The sequence below is a fragment of the Falco biarmicus genome, chromosome 10 (genome assembly GCF_023638135.1).
Source record: "Falco biarmicus isolate bFalBia1 chromosome 10, bFalBia1.pri, whole genome shotgun sequence".
NCBI lineage: Eukaryota > Metazoa > Chordata > Aves > Falconiformes > Falconidae > Falco > Falco biarmicus.
In genome coordinates this window covers 22,172,614-22,187,304 of record NC_079297.1, presented here as the reverse complement: position 1 = coordinate 22,187,304, position 14,691 = coordinate 22,172,614, and the positions used below count along the sequence as shown (strand labels likewise).

General features: G+C 38.3%; 1 protein-coding gene across 4 annotated transcripts in view; it reads right to left on the bottom strand.

Annotated features, from left to right (window-relative positions):
- The window catches only part of NELL1 (neural EGFL like 1), a 292,061-nt gene that overhangs the window by 200,423 nt on the left and 76,947 nt on the right, over positions 1-14,691 (bottom strand). For all 4 annotated transcript variants that reach the window (XM_056354990.1, XM_056354987.1, XM_056354989.1 and 1 more), the window contains exons 11-12: positions 10,388-10,487; positions 1,676-1,804 (exon numbers count right to left, since the gene is read on the bottom strand). In XM_056354990.1, coding sequence (XP_056210965.1) covers positions 1,676-1,804; positions 10,388-10,487 — 229 coding nt within the window. The remainder of the gene's footprint in view (positions 1-1,675; positions 1,805-10,387; positions 10,488-14,691) is intronic.

Here is a 14,691-nt window from a genome sequence, read left to right as displayed (position 1 = left end):
TAAAACAACTTCCCTTCTCTATCTCTTAAGCACTACTCTCCATCTAGCAAATTTATAATTTTGCAACATGCAGAGAACACCTCTCTCATCTATCTCATGGTCTCAAGCAGCAAAAGCACCTGTGTTTGTTCTGTTGCCTCATGTTTCATCCACATGCCCAGAAGTCTGAGATTCAATTTGCCCTTCCTAAATTTAATGCAACATAGGGTCAGGTATGTTGTAGTTCCCACTAATTTCTTCAAAAAGCTTTTTTTTTCCCCACCACTACCACTAATGCACTACCAACATCTCCAGTATTATTTGAGTCAAGATGTTTGAATTTTTTTTCCATAGAGGAAAAAAGGGACAGTCTGCTACTAGGTAAATAAAAACACTAAGCACTGGTTTTATTTAAAACAGTAAAAAAGAACATATAGAGGATTCTGTATCATAGCTGATAAAGAGCCTTGTTACTGCCTTCTGATTTCTGAAAAGTTCTTGAAGTACATATAGAGCAGCTCTTCTCACAGTTTTTTGTTCAAAAAAAAAGTTTCTCTATATACAGTTTATCTGCTGCCTACCTTTAAAAACAAATGTGTCAAGTGTTTTCCCAGTCCCTGAGAACGCATGTAGAGGACTGTTCAAATTCTTCTTTGTAGAGAACTGACTAAATACCATAAGATTTATAGTTGCAATTTACTGAACAGCTTCATAAAGTGATATTTAAAGCAGTCCTGCTCACTTATATACACTAAAAAGTCTTTTTATGAAAGCGGGATCATTTAAGCCCAGTCCATGCATGTCTCTCTTATTCTTTCATCCTGTCTTTCAATGCTTACAGTATATTTTAACAGCTTGTCCAAAATGCCATCTCCCTTCCATCACCAGTACGATGGGAAAAAGAATCTAGGGAAGTATTTTCTTGCAAAGTAGTTGAAAAACCTCCTACGATGGCCAAGATTAAATATTGCAGCCTGACATATAAGGGCATTAAAAATAACTCACAATGCAAAGGCAGGAAGGAATGTGCTATATGTTGATTCATCAATTTAGTTTTTAATAAGTACATCATAGCTATGAATAACGGCCAGCTCTAGAAAACACTGAGAAACAAAAAAAAAAAAAGAAAATAATGCCCCATTGCATTCATTCCTGTGAAGGAATAATACATCAACAGAAGTACCTTAGCTACAGTCTTCTCAGAAATGGGTCTCTTCTGTGTCATAGGAAAACCATTTCAGTAAAGTACCCATCCCACAGAAGTACTTCGGGAAGGACTGCGGATCATCATTTCTATATTCAAGCCCCAGTACACTTTCACACTTACCTTTCTCACAAATGCCAGCAGAATTCCCACTTCCTAAATTAATGCATCATATAAAGATGTTGTTCTCTAAAAAACATTTTATAAGGTAGGTGCTGTTGTCTGAAAACCTCTATTTTCGAAATTGGAACGACAGCCTGACCATGGGGTGCCAAGGCATAACTGCATGAGGCGTGCCCATAGGTAGGTAATCTAAATGGTCCAGCACCACTTCTAATCTTCAGTCCATATTTATGAACACAAAAAGGGTCCTAGTGATACACACCATCATGAAACTGAACTTTGCAATGTAATTCATTCATCAACCATTTATTTAACACTATGTTGCTGAATACGCTGTTAAGGGGACCGGTACTTGAATATTTTGTTTACCTTCACAATACGCGGAGTCCCCTTGGATAGAGAGATAACCATTCTTGCATTCACAAGTAGCTTTTGTGTTCCGATTTTTGCACTCTGAATTTTCACCACATCTGTGTCCCTCCGCACAGAAGTTATGGCCTGAAACACAAGGAACATGCAAGCTGGTATTAAAGCTTTTTTTTCCCCAGTTTTACAGGTTTAATATTTGCATTCACTGTATCATTACGAAAAACTCTGGCAGGCTACATTCTATAAACCTATCCAGTGCATGCAGGCTTTTTGGATTCCCCCATGAATTCATTCTCAGTAAAACCATTTTGTTCAAAAATATATTTGCATGACTAGTTTTAGTCAGGAGAAAAGACAACTTCAAAGGAGGAAGCAATGACAATACATTAGTCTTCTACTGAACCTATGTAGGATAAAGTGGCACCTTATCTCCGATTGCCAAGAACTGTAATACTAACTTACATCAAAAGGATAATACAGTGTAATACAGAAAAAAATCCTTCACAAGTCTCTTATTATGCATAATCATGCATGCTTTTAGAAGAGTAAAAATGAGACGTTGCATTAGAACACAAAACTGCACTGGTAATCAAAACAACCTCATACATACTGCCCTGTAATTCTGTCATCAAAAACTAGCTGGATTGTTTCTAAAGTTTACAATTAATCCATGCATCATGTTTTGTAGGGGAGAATTTTTATTAATCTCTCCTTTTTTCTTAACACAAATTCTCAGTAGTTCCTATGTGAACAGTTTCTTTTATCCCATACAAAGTCATTTCTAAGAACATGATGAACTTTCGCACTTCCTTCTATAAAGGCATAACTGGCTGAAGTTCTTTCTTCCCGATTTTCAGTATTTCTCAAAGATGTGTCAAAATCTCTTTCTGCTCAAGTCTAACGTGAAAGCAACTTTATCTATTTAAAGGTACTCCACTGGAAGTACCGTAAGAGATAACTAAATACCTTACAGAATGTGACAACAGAATATTTTTTTTTCTCCCCATTAGTTTATTATTGATGGATTTTTCTTTATTAATACCCAAGAGACAATTTCTATTTGCCCGAGATACATTATATGTTTGATAAATCCTACTTTTTCTGGATTTTTCTCTCCTGGAAGGAGGGCAACCAGAAACCCAGACATACCATCAGCTACTTGTATTCATGTAAGCGCAAGCTGGAATACAAGAACAGTTTTTGCCAATTCTGCCTGGTCATAAAGGAGCAAACTAGAAGTTCTGGTTCATTGCTCCTAAACTTTCCTAACATCCCCTAAAGACAGCTTTAAAAAAAAAGATGACCTGGACTTCTAAGATCTAAATGCCAGATTCAGACCTTTGGTCATATCCCTTGCTTTGATATTCTTTAAAGAATTTCAGAAGATTTTAGCTTACACTAAATATAGTTTTCATCTACAGTAAGCAAATTTTCACAGGGCTATACTGAAGCTGTTGCTCATTGATGGTTTTTTAATTTGTTTTTTAACACACGCTTCAGTCATTACTAATTTAAAACGCAAGTTTTGTCATTTCAGTGCACTCCAACTTTCATGAGTCTGATCATCTAACTTTAGGTTGCCAGGTCAGTATTTTTAAAAAAATAACACTTGTTAGCAAGGAGGACTCTTCCTCAGTGCCAACATCCAACTCACACTAAAACTTCTGTTTAATGTTATTAACAACCAAGGTATCTTCCTTGTGCTCAGTTAGTTCGTTCTTTCATTGTAATCCAACTTGCGAAAAAGAACTAATTCCGTTAATGAATACTGCAGATACCCTTTCTAGTCTTCATTCATTTCACAGTCTGGTAAAAACCATTCAAGTATTCCAGATACAGCCCTGTCAAGCCTGAGTACGTTTTATACTGGCAAAAAAGGGCACAGTTACACTGCCTGTAGCCATTTATGCAATCACAGTACTTGACTTCTCATTTTTGCCTTTATAATTTTAATTGAAATCGAACACTGGAACCCATCTCCCCAAACTTATCCATTCAGCATCTAATTTATACTCCCCAAGCAGGATTACTATTCTGTTGGCATTCCAGATAATATCCAAGAGAGAACATGCTTTATAACATTTTCTTTGTCACTGCTTCCCTTAAGACTATGACATCCTAGACTATTTCCTGCTTCTTTAGAATAATAATTCTCCTCTGAACCCATACACAGTAGTAGTTTTACATTTGATTATTATTGGTAGATACTACTAGTCAGAACCAATGTAACATATCAGTGTGTTAAGCTAGGCACTATAAAAATACCACATTTTAATTTACTGTGGATTGCTACTACTGTCCTAGTACAATTTATGTATATTTATTTATTTATATTTATATCCAAACCTGTAAAAGATATTTCATCTTTCTCAGCGTGTTTTAGTTACAATAGTCCTATACAACTTTCTGCACCAAAAAACCCCCTTATTTCTAGGTTCTTTTTATCCCAGTGAGTCAACATTTTACCTTGTAATCAGTTCATGGCAAATTTAAGGCTTACAACTAGCCAAAGGTATGGCTTCTTAGGCTTAAGTTCCAACACAAGTCCCACATCCCAGATCAACCACTCTTCTCTAACAGCACTTTCTCCCAAGAACATGACACTGATTAGTTTTCAGCATCACATCATGGCTCTATGAACCCTTCACTGTTTATCTGGCACCTCTGAAATTCATCAGTATGACTATCCTAACTATCCATTATAAACTTCTCTGGAAAAAGAAGTATTGCTTTTGTTCCCCCGTTTTCAACTCTAATATGAACTGTCTCCATTCAGAATTAGACTCTTTCTTATGTTTTCAAGATTGAAGGCTGTTTAAAGAGCATAGAAGAACATAAGTAATGCTCCAATTCTGTAACTTGTGTAATTAGAGGCTCTAAAGAACTTTTCTTCTCTCCGTAAGAATGCACAATGATAGAACACCTACTACATCTCTAGATTGCCCTGGCATTTATTAAAAGACCTGTGAAATGCTGTTTCCTCTTTTTTAAAATACTGACTAAAAGTGACTCAACTTCATTTTCCCATAGCATTTCAGAAAACTTGTTCAATACATCTCTAAGTGGAAAGTGGAAGCCATGCCTGTTAAGAGCATGCACAGTGCTAGAACACTGTATGTTACCAAACTTTTACAAAACAAATGTACCTCAAAGGTTAAACAGCAGAAAAGAAAATGTACTTGATTGTATAGAAGAGTACGGGTTCACTGTGCCTCTGTCAGAGTAAGCATACCACTGACGGGATCAGAGGTTTTTCCAAGTACTTCTCTTTTGCAGTGAAGATGTACATTTAGCACTTCAAAAGAGCCAAGAGGAACATACCAAGGAAGCGTGGTTCTTGCATTTCTTAGACCTTGGTCTACTTTCTTCCAGGCTGGGGTTTTGAGACAAGAAAGGAATAAAATGCTATCTACTTTGTTTTACTTCCTACTGGACCTGAGTGCTTTTTCTGTTTTTCTGGCAAATAAAGCCCACCTCATATTTGGACTGTAATGTGAAGAAATAAGCTAGCTGTGTTCTTCTCACCTTTAACAATCCTAATTCAATTTCTAATTTAGCTAAATACTTCAATCCTTTCTCACCAGCAGAACAGTCAGGAAGGTACACAGGGCCACTGACTGCTATGACCGTGCTTATACTCCTGACTATAAACTAGAAGGGACCTAAGCACTGACTTAAACATCAATCTAATCATGTCAAATCTATTTATGGAAGCAATTACTTATCTCCAAGCAAGCACAATGGAGAAGAATGCAAATGCCTGATTTTTATTAATTCTTTGGTGTGAAATGGATTATAGGGTTCCTTTAAAATACCTACACAGATGGCAAGACCACCCATTGATACCGCCACGGGATCCCTGAATGTCAACCATGGGTGGCAGCTAGCAGAGGGCATGCATTCTGACTGCCCAGGTCAAAGTAACTGAATTACTAAGACTTCAGAATATTCAGCCATGTCTTATCTGAAAGAGTCAATGCCTCTCTAAATATGAGAAATGGCTTAAAATAGAATCACCACATCTGAGCAAGCAGGCAATTGGAGAGGATTTGACAGAAGCCCACAAAATCTTAAATACTTCTGATTATCTAAACTAATTTCAGGCCAACACAGATGAAAAGGCAAGTGAGCATGAATTAAAATTACAGATAAACACATTCAGAACAGATGTCAGAAACCATTTTACACACACAGAGTCATAAGTGTGCACAACAACCCTTCTAAGTCATTCAAGACATTCAAGATACAATTAGATACTACCAATAGGGGAATTCAATACTGAGGAGTGTGTTCAGATTTTTGATGGGCCTGATGACCTCTGTTCCTTCCCCAAACATTTCTGGTAACACTACTCTCTTCCTTTATCAAGGCTGCTGAAACGTTGCTCCAATTTTTCTTAAAAAGATACTTGTATTTTTCTCCTTCTTTCTTCTGACTCTAGAATGACCATTAATATATGTACTAAGACAATTATGAAAAAGATCAGATTTCATGCTAGCATACATAAAACTATCACTTCTGCAGCATCGGGAACTGTGTAACTGGCTGAGCTAAACATTTATTGTGTTTTGAGACACCTGAACATTATTCCTATTTTTACAAGCTTACCAACATCATCAGGTTCCAGTTCCCAGAATCTGTTTTTCCAGAGCAGCATGGCTGTTCTGTGCTGTCATCCAGTTTAAGTACATCTTTGGTTATTTGGCTTAATTATTGAGGAATGCAAGAACTCATTCAAGACTACAGCTGGAATCCATGTCTTATATCCATATTTCTTCCTACTTTTCTTTTTTTCTATGGGCCACACTAACATGCCTCTCCTTTTTCTGAGTGTTTCCTTATATCTAATGCTTTCTTGTACTACTTACAATTCCCTAGCTGTTCACTTCAAGAACTGCAAAACCCCTGTTATTCTGCTCTTCAAGAAGCTACCCTTCAGCAATCCACATTTCACTGTTTCACATTTCAGAGGCTTCTAAAAGGAATGCTGACAATGCTTCCATTAATAGCGTTAGTAACGTTCAAAAGGTCAACAAAATTTCAACCTCAAAATCTTTACTTTTGTTATAATTCAAGTGAGTAATTTGTAGCAGTTACTACATAAATATGCAAGGCAAATCTGGGGGACAACTCATCGCCTCTTAAAATTTGCACTAGCAACTACGTGCTTTCATGGGCATAATTCAGCAGTCAATCTAAACCCATCAGCTGAACCATACTGCAGGACAGCAAATAAAAATTACTTTCTCCAGAAACCAAAGAGCTCTCACCACTTCATTATTTCTTCACACTGCCTCTTTTAAGGAGAGCGTGACTGAAGCTGCTTGGGTTGTTAAGGCTATTCTTACATACTAAAATTGTGAACATAACATAAAAATTCTCTCATGAAACTTTATTTGAATCACTCATTCAAAAGAGAAAAAAATCTCTTTCAAAATTATACACTGTCTTTGGCAGGGAGAAAAACAGCTAAAGGGAACAATAAAACACTTTTATGACACTATTTTTTTGTACTAGATTTGTCCCTGGGCTATAAAAAATGTAGCAGGCATGCTCTAAGAAAAATGAGTGATTCTCCAATAAGTAGTAAAAAATATATTTTATTACACAATGATTCTTTGTAAAATTTTTAAATTAACTAAATTTCTGCAAGTCTAGAAGAGGACTTAATAATTTCACATTGCCTTGCAGAAAAGTATAAAGTAGCCACATAGTCTAAACAGATATTTATAATAGAAGCGCACAGCTGAAGTGAAAAACTAGGCATACACTCTGTAACATTCAAGGACAGATCCCACATACAGATCTGACAAGGTGCATTTTTGGATCCAGATACACCAAATCACAAAAACAAGCCATCATTGTACAGCAGAGTTCTTCCACACTACACCTGTCCTGCTGTACACCTCATACAATCATTTCACTGAAATCTAGAAATTGGCCTTTAGCAATATATTAGCCTTTGCTATTACTATAGACTCATGCAGCAAACCCGAAGAAGAAAAGGTGTTATTTGCTGTCTTTACTTTTCTAATCATGTACAAACAATAACGACTATCTAGGAAGCCCAGCACCTGTGCACATTTACAGTATTCAACTTGGTCCTTCACTGACTCAAACACCACAGTCTGGTTTTTTTCCTTGCATACCTTATCTTATTTTAGGCACTTACCTATTATTGTGGTGGTAGATATTACAGAAATCCCCGAAGAGAGTACAGTCTCATACCACAGCATCACAAAGTTTCCGTATTTCTCTGTCTTTTATGACTTTTGTTGATCCCCCATATTTATCCTTTCATTAAATGGAAATTCCTTTGTTGCAGCTAGAAAAGCATGAGCTGCAAACCTCCTGCCCTTGCCCAATTCAGCAAAGGCATTCTCTAATTCTACAGAACATGAAATTCAGTAGCAGATTTCTGTTTCCACTACTAGATACTAAAGAAAACACAAACTGACAAAAAACCAGAACCTACCAGCCACTAGCATGCACTAATAAACTTTACATAGATTTATTGTTCTCATTTAACATTGCTAGTAAATGCTTACAAATCATCATGTTTACTGACTAAAGACTTAGCTAAGGGCTAATGCAAAGAACTACCTGTATCATCGTACATATAATGTGAAATTTGCATGATATGCAAATGATCCATGTGGCTTCCCATAAACACTCTGTTTACTTGGGACTGTATTTACTAAAATATTTCTTCCTTACTACTTTTGCTTGGCAATAAAACTGAATATAGTCCCTGAAAGAGGTTGTTACTGCCAAACAGAGAAGCACTCTATCCTTTCCCAGTCATTGGCACAGGATGAGACCAGAAACTGTGGTCTGCTTGCCATATCAGAGGGCGAAGGCACCTGTCTGCATGACAAAACCCGTAACAAATATGGAATTTTTAATAAGTATCCATTTTTAACATTACCACTCTACATATGATAAAATTAGTACTACCACTTTGGGTTGCGTGCAACTGAAGCAAAAGTGTCAAGCAGCATATAATCTACTTCAGGATATAAGAAGCAACTTAGGAGTGCTAACTTCAATTTATGCCTTTGTAAAGTTGACAGAAGCTTACCTTTAAGCATGATTTTCAAAATAATTGTAAAAAGCAAAGCTGAAATACAAAAGGAAGTGGTGCTGTTTTAGCAGTCAGCTAAAGCAGAGCTGAAGTGGAAGTTTAATGGATCCATTTGACAGTACTATGTATAAGAATTCATAGGAAGTGGAAGTACAATTCTTTCCCTTGCTTCCAGAGACCATCAGATAAGTATACATATTCATGCTATTTTATAAATAATAAAACCAGTTTGGGGATGAATATCTAAAAAGAGTACCTATCATTAACAATAATATAGAACTGAATAATTACAGAACTTATCTTTCATCAACTTCAAAGCATTCAGATTTCTAATTCTTTTAAGTAATGCAGATAGTTTGTTCAGTACTGCACTACATCAAACTGGGACATCTGTTAAGAAGTATCATTAAGACATCGAACCCTCTGAGGGACAAAGAAGCGACATATACTGTTTGCTTAAATAGTTACAGATGTTTCTAGAAACTGTTCTAAAAAAAAAAAAAAATAATGTGTATATTCTTAGACTACATTCCAGCAAGCAGTCCTAAACCTGCTGGCCCCTGCAGCCACGTGCGTTTGTTTGCAAGTTCAAGGCCTTAGTAAATATTTAACTATGCATGTTTACTAAATATTTACTGGCTAAGGGAGAGGTTCAGAGCCCCTTTGTTGGCATCTACAATGACACTGGAAGAATGTACATAAAGGCAAGACGATAGTCCAGCAGGCCCAAGTAATCCTCTAAGCCTGGAAATGTCTCATGCTCATTTGGCACACCTCTGGCTTGACATTTCAGAGATGCATCACTGAAGGCGGAAATGCGAGTCCTGCTCTGAGAGACCAGACGCAGCACCAAGGGAGAGGTGTGGAAGAGAGGTACAATGCAGACATGCACAGGGAATGACTATTCTAACACCTTTCACCCAACAGCTTACTGATTACAACATGCTTTAAGAAGAAAACTTGCTCGAGTTCCCTAGCCTTGTGATACCTGCCTTGTCCTCATTTAAGGGGACTTCCTCAACTAAAATTTTAGCTCTGGCTGGTCAGTCTGGTCCAGCAAGCAACCAGGATTCACCAAGGCTGAAAGGGAACCAAAGCAAGAAGAACCTGCATCTCAACACCCCACTGGAAAGAAGAAAAACGGGGTTGTGGATCAGGTTATTTTTTCATTTTTATTCTGTATTTGTCCAGCTTAATTCATAAATGAGTGCTGAGGGTGCTCAGATCTTGAACCTCAAAATATACATCAGATTGATATTAAAATAGAGAGCTTAAAAAGCCATTTCCAAAACCCTGTACGTTCAGTGCAGTTACAAGTTTAAACAACATAAAATATCTCTTTTTCAAATACTTCTTCCTAACAGGAATTCTGAAGAGATACTGGGCCCTTTCTCGCAGTCTTCCTTTTCTCCCTCCCCCTCCCTAATTCAGAGCGATTACAGCTTTGTACCTGGTAAATCTTCTAACCAATGGAATATCACAGACTTGTTTTACATGAAGGCTAACTATAGACTCAGGTTTATAGAGGTACCTACTATCTCATTAAAAAGAAATTGTTCCTTCCAGTGCATTCCCTTGTTGAATCAGCAACTTATAGTCCTTCCAAGCATGCATAGTCTCTGGCTTACCTCTACAGACACTGCAGCATTGGTTCTCCGGAAGAACATGATCTTTTTCTGAGCAATTTAACGGTGGACAAGTCTCTGTTACTTTCACTAAAACTCCATTCTGAAAATAAACATTTTTTAAAAATGACATTGATGAAAACATGTACAATGGCAAGGGTCACAGAATCTTCAATCTATAACACTGGTAATCTCTATTAACAACAGCAGTAAACTAGCAGGCAGCAAGTTAAATTCATGTTTTCCACCATAATATCAAACCTAAAGTAATCTACTTGGGCATTTCTCTGCCCACAGTTGAAAGAAAAAAGAAGGGGAAAAAAAAAAAAAAAAAGGCACTTATTTAGAAAAACTACTATAGAGTTGTGAGCTTATGTTGTCTCAAAGTATACTTGTTTTCCTTCCGGGTACTTGAAGGAATTACAGAATTTCACTCCAAGTTTTTGTTAGACAGTCTTCCTGCTTTATGCAGGACCTAATTTTACTCCTCTTATTTCATATTCTACATAACTCACTGATAAGTGTTCAACTCTAACAAACACAACAAGTAGAAGACCAACATTTTCAAGTGCCATGTGTCCAATTAAAAGGGTCTGTTCTTTAGGATTCCTGATAACCTAATTTCCAAAAATCAGGTCCTTCAAAGGTATGGCAAAGCAGAAATCCCATCTTTCAGTATCCATACAGAAACTGCTGTATAAAATGTAAAGCTACATCAAGATATTCCTCTGATTTTGATTTCTGCTAGATTCAGAATAAGACTGTACATAGGAGGTCTAGGTGCTGGTAGAAATTTTCTCAAGTAATAGGCATAGGGGAGATTTTACACCAAATCACACTCCATCATCTTCTCATCCAAGCAATCAACATCTCCAGACCAAACAGCGTCCTGCTCTTCAGGTAGTTGTTTATTAACATCTTGCCCCAAAACAGGCTCCTCTTTTTCCTTACCCCATCCAGCCTTCCCAATACCATAATTTACTTCTTCAGCATCCCTTCTACAGCTATGCCATCACTGCACTGCAAATTGGCAAGTGGGGCAGAGATTAACAACCAGGATTTTTACTCAGTAAGAGCTACAGTAACTATGCCACAGGACTGTCCACACCTGAGTAATCCCATTTTCCAAAGGGCTGTGAAACTCCACTAAGAAAGCAGGCAACGTGCTATATTGCCAATACACCTTTTAAATATTAATCCAGTCCCCACTCATCCCAAAATATTTTTTGTGATGCTTCAGAAGGTGGAATGAAAAGATGGAATGAGAATTTCTGCTTTCTTCAAAGAAATAAATTACATTTTCTAGCTATCACGATTGCAGAGAAAAGTTTAAAAATATGATCCAAACACATCTAGAGCTAAAAAACAGAGGAAAACTAATACCAATAGAAGACAAAATATGTTATTAAAGGCACCATTCTCATTATCTGAGGGATCAGATACGTGACTTTTAACAGAGGATATTGAAAGTACGTATGCGTCTACCCTGTGTGAATAAACACCCGTCTACAGAGACACCTTTGCTAGCCAGAAGCTTGCTCTCAACTCTACAACACTGTGCCACACCATGCCCAAAGGCTAGCTCAGGTGCCAGAACCAGTACAGGTAAAAAAATTGATGGTAGTTAGCCTTACCAGCCGGGCAACACTTATTCAGCTATGTCACTTCAGGTGCCAGAATTATCTCCCACAGCATCAAGCTGCCCTACGCAGCCACGAATGCAAAAAAGCCTGCTGAGTCTACAAGGTGCAAATGATGCGCAAGGTGCTGGGCAGCTAGTAGGACTTACAGTTGAGAAGCGAGCAGATCAAGGGAATGCAAAATGGACCATTCTACAATCACCGCTAGTCACTGCCCTTCGAGACTGCAGTGTTAAGGCTAAGCAGGGCCAAGTAATTTTTCTTGCTTTTCAATTGTCTTAACTGGCAAGTTGTATCAGTTGCTGTCGTGAACAATAATATTAAAAAAACCTACAGGAATCAGGTTTTCTTTTTTAAAAAAAAAATAATTAAAAAAAAAAAGCAGCTCCCTACAGTATCACATACGGCATGCTTCATTGAAACAAGTGCCCACAGAAGACCAGTGAAGTTAATGGAGGTATTAGGTCTCCTCCTGATCTCACTTCCATAAGCGAAAGGGAGGAATCCCCCACCGTTGCCTGTGCAACTGCAGCAGCAAAGGTGATAAAAGAACCAGACACTGAGCCATCATTTACTATCATGTTATCAAACTACCAGCTGGAAAAGCCCTGGCTATAACTCATTGTCTATTCAAGCTCAGACGTGACAACTGCAGCAGAAAGGATACAGTATGTCAACCTATGGACAAAAAATATTGACCAACAATAAATCTGGTCGAAAAGGTGGCAAGAAGTCAAGAAATCATATCAAAGTCAGATCAGTGACCAGTATGAGTCAAAAAGCTAAAGACAAATTCAATCCAAGCTCGCATCTTCTTTAGAGAATCATAAGGACATAAAAAAACCCACATAAATGGAGAATTCCATTAATTTAATGACAGTAAGATTTTATTTCCCTAAGTTTCCCATTTTCCACAGAATGTGCATCTTGGGAAATGAAATTGAACATACTTGTAATTAAGTTTTAAAACAATTAAAATGTTTCTATGTTGAGTATTCTTTGGATTAAAATCAATTTGTAATGAACTAGTACAGATCCAGTTACAAGAATTATCATCATTAAATTTCAGATTTTATCCACTTCAAAATTATTGCTTCAGGCAGTCTTAGAAATATTAGTAATTTCTTATACTCAAGTCATGTATCTAGCCATAGGATCCGGACAGAAAGAGATGTCAAAACAACATTCTTCTGGAATAAATAGGTTAAACTCCAGCTGTGATATACAATACACAAAGAATGAGACCTGGAGTAAAAAATTTACAACAAAATAACTAAATTTCTACTAATCACAAAGCTAAGTACATAAAAAAGAATTGGCTATAAGCCTGATCAGTTACATGCAGTGAAAACCTGAACCACAAACAGCTCATCTCAGATGTCAGCTTTGGAAAATAACACCAAGATTTCAGAAAAGGTTATTTTGGGGTTTTGCTTTTTGGTGATGTGTCCCCCCCCACACATTTTAGCTGTTATCGATGAGCCTTTTAGGAGAAAGTACCAAACGGTGCCCTTAACTGTCACTCTAGGAACCACATTTTTCCTTATCTTTACGAAAAACTTTTTGGCCAAGCTTCCTGCAAGTCAGTGGAGCCCTGCCCATCTTTCTAGGATTTGTATGGTGCACCCTGACTGCCTGCTCCCAGCACTAATGAAGAGGAATTTATTCTTGTAACCTTTTCAGGCAAACATGCCATGCAGTTATGAACCAGCATCATGTCACTCAGAAGCATTAACCCAGAAAGTCAGCTGACGAGCAGTAAACTCCCAACGCAACAGAAGTTATAGAACATTTTCCATTGACTTCAATGTCATTCCCCCTCCCCCTCCCCCCCCCCCCCGCCCCGATAACCTCTATGGGCTGAGGGGCACAGCCTGCCTCTCTGTGGGCTTCACCAAAGGCTGCCAGAGAACCTCAGCTCCAGTGCCTGGAGCCCCTCCTGCCACCTTCTGCACTGACCCTGGCTGGTGTCTGCAGGGCTGTTGCCCTCACATAGTTTCACTCCACTCTCTTGCTGCCACAGACTTTTGGGGGGGGGGGGTCCCCCTTTTTAAGTACATTATCCCAGATATGCTACTATTGTTGCTGATAGGCTTGGCCTTAGCCAGCAGCAGGTCCATCTCAGAGCCAGCTGCCATCAGCTACGTCGGACATGGGGGCAGCTTCTGGCATTTCCTCAGAGAAGACACCTCTGTAGCCCTCCTGCTACCAAAACCTTCTCATGCAAACCCACTACAAACCCCATGCACTAGCGCACGCTGGGGCCACCCTACTAGAAAGCAGCTTTGGAAAAAAGGACCTGGAGGAGTCCTGGCAAACACCAAGCTGAAGATGAGCCAGCCATGTATGCTTGCAGCAAAAAAAGGCTAACAGTAACTTGGGCTGCATTAGGCAAGGTATTGCCAGCAGGTCAAGGGAGGTGTTCCTTCCCCTCTACTCAGCACTGGCAAGGCCACAGCTGGAGTGCTGGGTCCAGTGTTGGCCTCCCGAGTACAAGAGACATGGAACAATTGGAGAGACACCATCCATGGGTCATGAGGATATGTGAAGGACTGAGCATCTCCCACAGAAGAAAAGGCTAAGAGAGCTGGGACTGTTCAGCATAGAGAGAAGACTCAGGGGAGATCTCACCAAAGCATATAAATACCTGAAGGGAGGGTGCAAAGA